At 36.7% G+C, this 12,241-nt stretch overlaps 1 protein-coding gene across 1 annotated transcript in view; it reads right to left on the bottom strand.

Annotated features, from left to right (window-relative positions):
* LOC140236635 (mucolipin-3-like) overlaps positions 1-5,039 on the bottom strand; it is a 33,290-nt gene extending 28,251 nt beyond the window's left edge. The window contains exons 1-2 of the mRNA XM_072316554.1: positions 4,736-5,039; positions 3,712-4,025 (exon numbers count right to left, since the gene is read on the bottom strand). Coding sequence (XP_072172655.1) covers positions 3,712-4,025; positions 4,736-5,039 — 618 coding nt within the window. The remainder of the gene's footprint in view (positions 1-3,711; positions 4,026-4,735) is intronic.
* Between the last annotated feature and the right edge of the window lie 7,202 nt (positions 5,040-12,241).

The raw sequence follows: 12,241 nt of genomic DNA, 5'->3' as shown, positions 1-12,241 counted from the left end.
GGCAAAGGAGAAAAGTGTTCACATTGATTCTGTGACATCGCTCCAAATAGATGTGTTTACACCGCATTATGACAGCAAGGTGGTTTCTGCACTACGTGTGTTAAAAACATCGAAGTGAAAAATTAATGAGGTAGTACCAACATGGCCCTCCAGGGATTTTAAAAGTTACTCCAAACAGGTAAATGCCAGCAACCATACCTGATACAATACAGTGAAAGTACATGTATACATGTACTGTAGTGCGGTTCAAGTACAGCTACACATAACGGCAAAGTTGTGTGATGTGTGTTCGACTCCATTGTTTGATGTTCATTATACATGTCATAATATCAATTTTATTTTGGTGTCAAGTCTGCTCTCAATTACAGTTAACCCATTGGCCTGAATTCACGAAGGTGGTACTATTGGTACCATGGACAATTTAACCATGGACAATTTGTATGGAGACCCATGGAGACCCAAGTGTCGCATGGCCTATTTCGTTATGAAATCAGTCATTTCGTCAACAAAAATGACCGTTTCTTTAACCAGCTTGCAGGTTCAGGTAACAGTGGGCACTGGGCTTTAATTATAAAATCACTTTCTGGTAAAGATCAATGAGTTTCATCAAATTGAGAGCCACTTGGTACATGTACTTGTGGCATAATAATTGAGGAAGTGAGGCCTTAGTCCTGTATGTTGTGGTTGTATCTCTATTGCCCTTTTGTGGCTAATTTAGAGAAAAGAATAATTACAATTCAGCTTTTGTCCTGAGTTGTGGATAATTAAAAGAAAAAATAAGAAAGTACAATTCAGGTTATATTCTTAATAAGATTCACAAATTCAAAAGAGTAGACATGTCATATACAATATGACAAGAACTTGCATTCAAAGCAAGGAAGACATTGTTTTTATATATCCATAATTATGGTTCTTTGGCTAAAATTAGCCTTGAGGATTTCCATTGCTGGTTGTTAAAATGCCAAGGTGTCACATGTCAGATTGTAGCATGCATAGATTTCCCTACGAATGAAAATTTAGTGTTCACTCCATGATAGAATAATCCCCTGGACAGTAACTGTACATTCTTTTTCATCAGTAATAGTTGACTGACATGTCATACCTATAGCATTGCAGGGGAATTCCACCCTGAAAATTAGTTGTGTGTGTAGCAGGAGAAAACTGAGAGGTTCAGGACATGAAAAGTTAAATGAGTGAATTCCAATGAAATCTCAAAAAGTTGTAATTTTATTTCAAATGGTAGTTGTGATCAATCAAAACCAAGTTGGCAAATTCTGTGATGTCACAAGCGAGCTCACTCCTGATTTTTCTCTTTCATACTGTGGAATAGGAAATTTGAATGTTCCCATATGCCCAATTGTATCTGTGCATCCAAATACAGACATTATCAACTCAACACAGCCACTAGATGCAACTGTTAAGTTTTCATTCTGTCATCAATAATGCTCCCAATAGATTTTATGGATTGTATTTTCTTTGCACAGAGCAAACTGAAGATCAGCTCACATGCTACTTCAATAGCTCTACTTCAGTGATCTATGATCTGATTCTGACAGACAGATCTATCTACGCTCTAAACAACATACCGTACGCGTGTACCTTATCAAGGTCAAAGTCAGGTTAGATGAGATGGGTAAACTCTGGAATTGTTGGCTATTCAGTGGTATCAGACACACGCTTGCACTAAAGACGAAAACTGTCAAAGCTGTGTGTACTAGTTGTTACATGTTTGTTCAACAAGTGGATATCAAGGCATGACTGGTATCGGGTAGCAGTGTAAGTTTTGTGACCCCTATGTTTAATTTAAACATGATCAAGTACATTGTATGAAAGGTACAGAGATCGGTTAATCTTAGATGGACAGGAAAATAAATACACCTCTTCTGAACACTGCTCAGTTTTGCTTTAAGTATGCTTTCATGCATTTTTTATATATTTGCAAGATTCTCAAAGATTTTGCACTTTTCCTTTGTTTACATTTCGTCATAACATTCTTTTCACATCCCCCATCTGAATTAGCAGTATGTCCACTCTCACCAACTTGTTTTGTCAGTGACTGAAAGATTATTCCAACTTGCTGTACATGTCCGTAAATCCATATTTTTTACATCAGTCATGTCATGCAATTGTGTTATAGTATATTAATCATGTTTTGGGTGATTTTTTTGTTGTTGTTGTTTGTTTGTTTGTTTTTCTTTGTTTTGGGGGCAGGCATGGGAAAGGGAGAATTTACCAGTGATATGAACACGAAAACTGATTTAAGGCAGGAATATATCATAAATACTGACCAGCAGAACATATACTCCTTCAAAAGCGGAGAGCAAAAAACTGTAATTACACGACATGTACAAGGGAGAAACAGTCTCATCCTTCTGAAAATGTGAAATATTGAACATACTTTTGATACACCAGTAGATGCAAGAGACAAACCTCTTCCAAATTGTGGCATTCACCTCTTTACATAATTATCTAATTCAAAGACTGAATGTTTAAGTTGCTTTGGTTAGTTGTGCTTTGTCTTTGGTTTTGTGTCGGTAGCTTGGCTTATTTGTCTGTGTTTCAATGTTTTAGATTATATTGAATAGGCCAATGTTGTATATAGTGAAAGGACTGTGCAATAATTATATAATATTGGATAGCCTTGAGGTTAATACGAGGAAATACTGGACGAGCTATGCACAAATATTGGATGAGTCAAAGACAGAGTCCAATATTTTGGTTAGCGAGTCCAATATTTCCTTGTAATTAACCGAAAATAGGACATCCAATATTATCATTATTATCCTACAGAGGATTTTAGCAAAGAATATTTTCACTTGCCCTTTCTGTCTCTGAATGCTGTATGGCCTCCTACTGTACTTGATCCTGACATGGGGTATGGTATTAATCCACTTCATTCCAAGATAAACAGTGATCTATGTATTTTGATGTACAATTTTAACTGATTAATATATGCTATTTGTTTTAATAAACACTTAACTTTAGAAAAAACAATATTTTAGTTAATTCATGATTGACCAATCACAGACGTTTTTACTTCATATTTCAGGTCATCTCGTATATCTCAACCAATCATGGTGCAGTTTATAAAACCTTTGGGGAATCCCCCTCTTTCCATCCAATATTTTAAATATTGGTCGAGTTCAACAAACTTTCTAAGTGGGTCGGAGGTTATGAGGTGCGTCGGTAAAATAACACTTGTATTTGGGCTCTAAAAATCCTCTCTATGGATTATAATGCACCATATTTTGTGTCATCTGTTGCACGAATGCTTGTTTAGTGCGCAAGCGCTTGCTGACATCATAACATCTGCTATAAAGTGTGCAAACTTTTGCAACAAGCATGCAAACTTTCGCTGCAAGTGCAAGGTCACTACATTTCTAATGCAAAATCTTCTTCAAATTCTAGTAATTAAAACTTACTTTTTATAGTTTTTGCCTACACTGGATGATGATAAACAGAATTTGAATAATCATACTGGATGGCTTTATTTCATGAAATACCAGAGAATATTGTACATTGTACTTGTCAGAGCAAACATTGCTGTCATCTTCAATTCATGCAATATAAGCAATATTCCCTGGTATCCCATTTAGTGTTATCCAATACATATTTCTGAGAATGTCACATTACCAGCTATAGAGTCTCCTAATATCTAAGACCTACAAGTTGAAGGAAGAAGTCTAGGCTATCAAAGAAGAATGAACTTACCTGTAGTGTGACGAGGACGATTTTCAACACCTGCAAGCCGAGTTTGTACGGTTTGCGCCCTCGCTTCTTGTATTTGAGGTAGGGATTCATGAAGAAGTAGCGAAGCTCCCACCGCATTTCATTTACTGCCCGGATGTTGGCAGGGGAGGTCCTGAAGACGTCCTCCTCCTGCGAGCAGTGGTTGTGATTTTGGTGGTGATGGTCATTTCCCCTGTTAACATGGTCACACTCGCAATGGGTCTGAGCGTTGATGGAGTAGCTGCTACCCCCTGTGCATGCTACTGTTTGCGCTGCTAACGTGTTCATGTCTGGATCTGCAGTACGGTAGTTAGATGAAACCATCAAAGCAAGCAACAATTAACAAACTGGGTCTAGATAATTTAAATGAGTACACAAAACAAAAATATTTGCTTAGAATACTCACATCTAGGATTCTACAGTGTAAATGCATTCTATGAAACATAAGAATAGTTTTCAGATTTCAAGAAAGCAACATATCAAAGATGAAATATAAATTAAACAGCATCTGCACGCTACTAAAAAAGTTTTCTTGGAATATTTGACAGATTCATCTTAACTTTATTGATTAATGATACGTGTTGAAAATTTTGAAGCTAAGTCATAGCATTGTTCATGTAAACATGAGAATGGCACATCGATCGTACCCTTGACCAATAGCAAAAGATCAGTCTGTATGATAAGTGAGACTCAGAAGAGTATGATGATGTACTGGTACATGTATCTGGTCGTCGGGGACATGTTCCGCGGAGACTGCGTCTGGCTTCATGGATCCCCTCCTGAGGAGAGCGATAACGTCAAAAAAGTAAAAATAAAAAAAAGACTCCTCCAGATCTTTCTGTCTAATCGTACCCCAGTTTCTACACTGATTTCTAACTCTTGTCTTGCTTTAGTGACATGGATGAATGATAGTTACCATGCCTTATTATTATTTGCATAAAATTAGATCTCACAGTCATGTCACACTCAGCTCAGTCATAAACAAAAATGTCATTTACGTCCTTACCACAACTATCATCTCCTGAAGTACAGAAGTCAAAACTTGTGGTGTAAACAATTGGTGGTGGTACCAACAGGACTTCGGGGTGTTGTTGTCCAGCAGAAGCAGCACGTATCGCCGCGGAGGTAGACCCACTCTCGTCGTGAGAACCAACCCGCTCCTGTCGGCGGAACGTGTGTCCGCGATCTGGGTGTTTGTGCGCGTGGGACTGACTACTCGAGCGAGGCTTCTCGTGGTCGCCTACTCTTGCAGTATTCTGCCTTTCTGAGTCTCTTGAAGAATTGACTGAACTCGCTCTAGCAGCCCTCATTGGTAATAAGCAGATTATCGAAGGTACATAATGTTGATTAAAAAAAGAAGCCCGCTAACTAGTCAAGTAGTAGTAACTAATACGGATCAAGTAAGATCTATAATTCTCACCGTACACACGCAACGCGTCACACAGCTTTAGCGACAATAGATTCACAGATTGTTCACATGCGATCCATGTTCAGTTTATGAGGAAGTTTGTGTCATGTGATGTGTCGATGTCTGGGTCGCCTTGACATGCGCATTTTTCCAGATATCTGTCATACATGCCATTGTTGTTGTGGGCGTCTTCATTTTGTAGTTGTGTTTGTTTTATTGTGGACGAAATTTTTTTCTCTGTGGGTCGGGGGGGGGGGGGCATGGCACTTGAACCGGGTTTCATGCGTAACAAGAAAAAAAAAAATGATGGGAAAAGTGGTAACACCCTCTGTATTCCTATGAGTGGGTGCAAAAAAGTCCCCCACCCCATTCTGCCGGCCCTGGGTCAGTTGTATTACAAAACATCCAAAATTCCATCTAAAATTTGTGCAATATGGAAAGCCTGAAATACAAAGAGATATAACTACTTTTCTCTAGGCCTATAAACCATAATCGTAGATGTTTTTTTTTTTTTTTTTCCCTAGAAACAGTTGTACCATAAATATTTTTGTTTAGGCCCCATGTAGGCCTATACACATTTTTACATTAGTTGTTTCTACCCCTAACTCAACATTAAAGCTAAAGCTGGGTTTTTGTTTCGTGAGCAAATGGTAAGTAATGCCTAAAATACTGGATGGGAAGGAACCCCCTGAAAGTATTTTTCCCGCGGGGGACATATACTTTCAGGGAATTGGAGGAAGTGATGAGCAAATAGGCAACCTAGGGTTGGGGAGGGGGTGTTCTCTCAAACTCAATGGAGTATTAACATTGGTAGAATTGAAACTACAATGTACCAGGATTTACATTTTTGGTAGAATATTTTGCAATGTTCAAATAATCAAATCGGGCTTAAGATTCAAATAGGGCTTCAGATTTTCCTGTTTTGTAATACCATATACAATTTATTTGAAAAACCAACATCCAAGCATTGCAGCAAGTAGAGTAAAGGTCCACAATCAGGTTTTCGAAATTCAACAAAATGGTGCACATTCCACACTTTGATTGGAATATCTAAAAAATTTTGATAAAAAGTAAGATGATACATGGTTATTTATTGCAAAGAAAAAAAAAGATTAACAAACTAAATTCTTTCATTATTATGTAATGTGACATTTTTCGATCAATTTCGTCAAGCTGACCCCACTGGCATGTGGATAGGTCCCCCTCCCAAACCCTTTTTAGATGCATGCCATTGTCAGAAGAAGTCTTTAAAATCATAGTACGTAGTAAAGTAGTTGTAAAGATCACAACCAACAGAAAGGATTTGAGGTTTGCCAACAAGTTCTTATAGAGGGCAGCAAACATAATATCTAGGGTATGGAGATGTAGGCCTCGCGCTCCTTTTCCGGGCTCCCATAGAAACTTGTGTTAAATGCAGCATATTCCATAAATCATAAAAAAAATCAATCGAATCATATATTTTTTTTTTAAATTGAAGCAGATGAAGGGAAATTTTTTCTGCTTTCAAGCAAACAACATATTTTGGGATGTTTTCCAGCTCTAAAAAAAAAGTCAAGAGCCTCCATACGAGACTAGTCATCCAGTCACTCTCAAAAACGATGAAAATAACACTAAATTACCTCATATATCAATAGAAATTCATTAAAAGTACAAAAACCCTGATTCATTCAACTTCCTCATAGTCTGCAGAAGCTCCTGTCCTCAAGCATTATCAAACACCACCAAAGGTGGCAATTTTCCACTTGACTGATTTTTAATGATTTTTTTTTTCTTTTTTTAAAAATAACATGCGCGAGTTGGAATTAGGAGCGTGAGGCCTGTAAGGATTTGAGGTTTGCCAACAAGTTCTTATAGAGGGCAGCAAACATAATATCTAGGGTATGGAGATGTAATCTCTCCCTTTCTTGGTCAGTTAGATCCACTCAATACGTCACCTGTTCAATAAAATGGAACAGCCACAGTTCCAATCATTTATGTTGTACTTGATGTACCAGAGATATGAAATAGGACCTAAAAAAAAGAAAAGAGAGAGACTAGTATAAGATACATCAGTCTGGGGGGACAGGGAAGGGGTCAACGTGGAGTGAGTGACCCCCCTTCCCCTTCAGCTTTTCAATTTTGAAGTTAATTGTGCAATTTGATGCACACTTATAATATAATCTCATTTTTCATCTATTCCTTATGGAAGATTATAGTCTGACTTGATGTCAGCATCATCTTGGGCAAATTATTTTTAGATACAGGGTCCCATTCTTTTTCTTTCTTCTTTAAAAAAAAAACAGCAACAAAAACTTATGGAAGATGGTCCTGCAAGACATCATTTTGATATTTTTCGCCCAAATTTGGTGAAAGGTGAATGAGTGTAGAATTTTTGACTGACATGTTAGTCTGTGGCAGAATTTTTAGAAACCTCTTTGTATCACTATTAGAAAAGGAATTAGTTGTAAGATACTATGTATCCAACATATGAATCCACTGTTTATCGTTGATCAACCAGACACATTTCCTTTTTTTTTCTTCTTCTTCTTCATCTTTCTGGGAGACACAAGAAATGACTGATGGGTGAGAGAGCATGAGATGGGTTGCTAGGGAAACTCGATCATGCCACAGGTGTTGGACTTGGTAGGACTCTCTCTCTCTCTCTCTCTCTCTCTCACACACACACATAATCATTTCAGGTCCAAGATGACACTCAAGTGTTTCCTCTTAGATCTGAATGCAAAAGACGGTAAATTTGAGACTGCCTTTTTTATGCATTTTACTTTTAACTCCCAGGAACAAGTTCTGCGGATGACAATGTCAAATTTCAAAGATGTCATTACTTGTTTCTCTGTTTGTGTAAATCTTTTTGCTTAATATCTTTTTATTTACAATTTAATAAATTCTATCAGTTCCATTAAATCTTTCTCTAGTAAAGCTAGGCAATGAATCCATAGAAGACTAGTCCCATGCAAGTAAGCTCAGGCAGGTGCCTGTGGGAAATGCCTGTTCTAGCAGAATCACCTCGTCCTCTAAAGGGTTGAAAGTGAAATGAAGAGGTCGGTTTAATGACAAAATGATAACATTTGTTGCAAAGTATGCCAGAAACTGACGTGTTACCCAGGTCAATGGTTGTTTCAGGTTTATTCTGGTGACTCCACATCATTTGTGTCTGGGTTGAAATGCCAGAGGTAATAATATCATGCGGCTATCCCAGAATTTCATTACCAAGTTCAAAGGTTCAAGTAAATTTTCAGTTTTATTCTGGTGATTTATAACCCTGTATCATTTGTGTTTGGGTTGAAATGCCAGAGATAATAATATTATTTTGCTATTTTCATATCACAAAAACAATGGAAATGCAATCATCAAGCCTAGTCAGAGGCTCAATGTAGCAAACTTTCTCAATAATGTAAGAATGCGCAAGTAAAAAAGGAACAAAACAAAATATACGGTAATTTTTGAGATAAAAACAACAAACCTACCTGCCTTCATCTAGTAAAGAGCCAAATGCCCCATTTGTAAACTATGTGTATGCTTTCTTTCCCTAGCAGGAGAATGCTTTCTTTCCCTAGCAGGAGAATGCTTTCAAAATCATTGCATGAAAACCTCATTTTGGTCATTAATGCAGTGAGTACAAGTTACTTTTGCACCTTAGAATAGTCACCATCACTCAGTAAAACCAGCATTACAATTATATTTAGGATATTTGGAGAGTTTTCACAACTTAGGATAGTAATTGTACACAGGAGACTTGAGAGGCCATGACATTGATTGATCTAATATTCATTTTGTGGTTGCAGTTATATTAGTGAACATGACTCCTTTTCCCAATTCAAGTGTGTAAAACAAGGAATGTTCATGTGCATTTTAATTTCAAAATTTTGCAGGAGCCAAGATTCACAAAATTAAAATGCACACGAAAGTTCTTGTCTACATTGCATTGAATGCAAGCGGCACTTCACCAAAATTTCATGCCGCGAAAAAGGCCATTGGCTCCAATCTGGAAAATTTCATGCCGCCAATATATCATGTCTTACAGTATCTATGACATTTATGCAGTCTTAAAACCATGTCAGACATATACTCAGAGACATCACACTTGACATTTGTTGAGATGCAAAACATGATGTGTTGCATTTAATCATTCTCAGTTGATGACACCTTCCATATAAGTGCACAATATGAGCTTGGTAGGCAGAATCACACTTGCATGTCATGATTCATTAAAATACACAGGTGTTCATATCACAAAGCATGTTGTCTTCAAATATATTACAATTGTATATCTGACACGTGCCACACACCATATGCTTGATGCAAAATTTCTACCATATCATATACATACACTGTGACAGTTTTGATAGAACACATGAATACATGATCTACAAAATTAGCATATCACTCAACATTTAGCATGACTGAACATCGAAATAAGGAATGCCATATTAGGTAAGAGGTTGGATACTGGTTGTACAATGAATACATGTTGTGTTGTGTTGCAGAATGGGCATTAATTCATACCAAAACTGATTTACAGTGCTCTGTTAAGATCTTTTACATCTGTACGCATATTCACTGCATGACAATATTGTAATTCACCTTCAAAATAGAATGTTTCTTTCACCGAGACTGAACGTGGGTAGTTAGGAAAGCATGTTACGTTATATCCAACACATCATGATAGCACATCAGCAAATGGGATTTCTTGGAGTTCATTCTGTCAAGGCACAACATAACAAAAACAAAAAGTGAGAGAAACTGGAAAAACATATGACATGCATAGTCCCTACCAGACCATCTCCACATTTCATGTTCAAATTGCCATCATTATCACGATAGCACGAGTGAGATCATTTGCAAAATTAGAAATGGGAAAAGCAAAGTGAAGCAAAGGCATTTTACAAACATGTGACAAGATACTGAATTCTAAAAGACATCAGTCAGTCTCGTAACGAAGTCTCGTCAACGTGGGAAATGTTTAAACGTGACAAGTTTGATAAATGTCTGATTAGTTTCGGCCAAACAACTTGTCATGGTATTTTAACAAGTAGATGCATAGCAGAAAAGCTGCTGAGAACTGCTTATCCAATAATGGCGAGCCAGTGGAGGGGGTCAGAGTGCCTTTGAAAAAGATTCTGCTAGGATCGGAAGCTCAGGCCCCTTTTGACAACAATATAGTAGAGTGAGTGTACTTACAGTATAGACTACATAAAATCACATTTTAACCAACCCTTTACGTAAATAAACTGAACATTTCAATTAAGAAAAAATCCTTTACAGCAAATGCAAAGATGAAGAATGCAATGAGACTGGTTGAAGATGCAAAAATTAATCTGCCCAAAAGCCATGTGCACAAGTACATCCATAAAACTGAACAGATAAAGAATGATTACAGTTGTTTGGTCTTGGCTGGGAAAGAATTTAGTGTGACATTTTTTGGCATTTCAAGGGATTACATCGTAAACTTATCTGAAAAGTAAATCACATCAGAAAGCAGCAAGCAATAGATAATATAACCTGGATCAAAAACAGCAAATTAATAAGTACACTGACCTATAGTCCAAAGTCCCTCTCTGTACCTGATCAATAATGAATATTTATCACTGTTTATTCAATTTATTGACAAAATCAATGTCAATGCATTTACACAAACATGTTGAAGAAAAAAGGTGATAATAATGGTGATGGGTCAAGAGATCATGAAAATGACAGTAAAAACTAATTGCTCATTTCCCCGATCAAAGTGCTTTCTTTTCCCTAAAGATGGAAAGGAAAAACATCTGAAGAATAACTTTTTAGTAACAAAATTCACAGATGACCCGATACAACTGCCTGCTGGATATATTCACATCGGCTGACATAAATCCAGTTATACGAACACGGAAAATACATGCCAGGAAATATAAATAAATGGAACGTCATGTTTTCAAAAGAACAGCATGAACACAGAAGCACATTTCCAAGATAAATATAAACACCATCTTGCATTGATTCTGACACAGATGTCAATCATAACTTACACCAATGTGAATATGTACCTAGTATGTCAAAGGTGCATACAACATCAATCAATGCATTCATCTACTTCAAGGTGCATATCAATATATCTCTAATACTTGCAATAATTATAAGGTCTAGTCAAGGTTTTATTGATGTTGAGCACGATTCAAGGTGAAACCATCAAGCACAAAATTTGTCAATCTGCCACTATATACTCAAAACTTCTTGGACTCTACACTGCATGTGTTTTACAGAAAAGCAAAGGACAACAAAAGACGACTTAAATTGCATTCTTTCTTCCAGTAAGTTTGAAAAGGCCCACCAACCTCTTTCAGGAATGTGAAGTGAAATAGCATTTGGCCCTGCATTTACATCGGCAACATAAGTAACTCTGTCAACCAAGATTCCACATCTCATCGAAAATGTGAAAATCATTCAAAATAAACACATGCCAGTGACAATCAGAATGCAAAGTTTAAGTGAAAAATAAAGACTTAACAAATCCCAATTGACAATTCTTCAAATTATCTTCAAAAAGAAAAACAAAAATCTGTCCTGTTCCTGAACACAAAAACTGTGCAAAGACTACAAACACATCCCAGTAGTTCTTCAAGTTATCTTCAAAAAAAGGCTAACAATAATCTGTCCTATACCGTAACACAAAAAATTAAGATTTGGTATGTGAATCTTTAGTGCGGAATGATTCTCTGATATCTTTGTAACAGAAACAAACCCTGATCCATGATTGTTTCTCCATCACTGAGAACATGTTCTACATTCTTATGACTGTTTTAGTTTTCACAGTTTATGAAAGGCACACAACTTATTTAATATAAATGTTATTACTGCCCATGCTATATTCCCAGCACTGCATGTATATAAACACTTTATCTGTCCAAAGGAATTGTTACTAAGTTTTGAAATGCTTGTTTAGTTCACAATATCAAGTTTTACTTCCATCTCCTTGGTGATCGAATAGTTCAATAATGCAGTTTTTCCAAATTTAACTGCAGACATTGCCAAACCTCTTCATCTTAAGTTCCATACTTATGCATTAAAAAAAAAAAAGAGCAAAGAGAGCAAGAGGGAATAAAATCATGAGCTGGAATTACTATGTGTGAA

Source organism: Diadema setosum, chromosome 13, assembly GCF_964275005.1.
Source record: "Diadema setosum chromosome 13, eeDiaSeto1, whole genome shotgun sequence".
Lineage (NCBI taxonomy): Eukaryota > Metazoa > Echinodermata > Echinoidea > Diadematoida > Diadematidae > Diadema > Diadema setosum.
The sequence above is the reverse complement of the archived record's forward strand: the minus strand, read 5'-3'. Positions and strand labels throughout refer to the sequence as shown.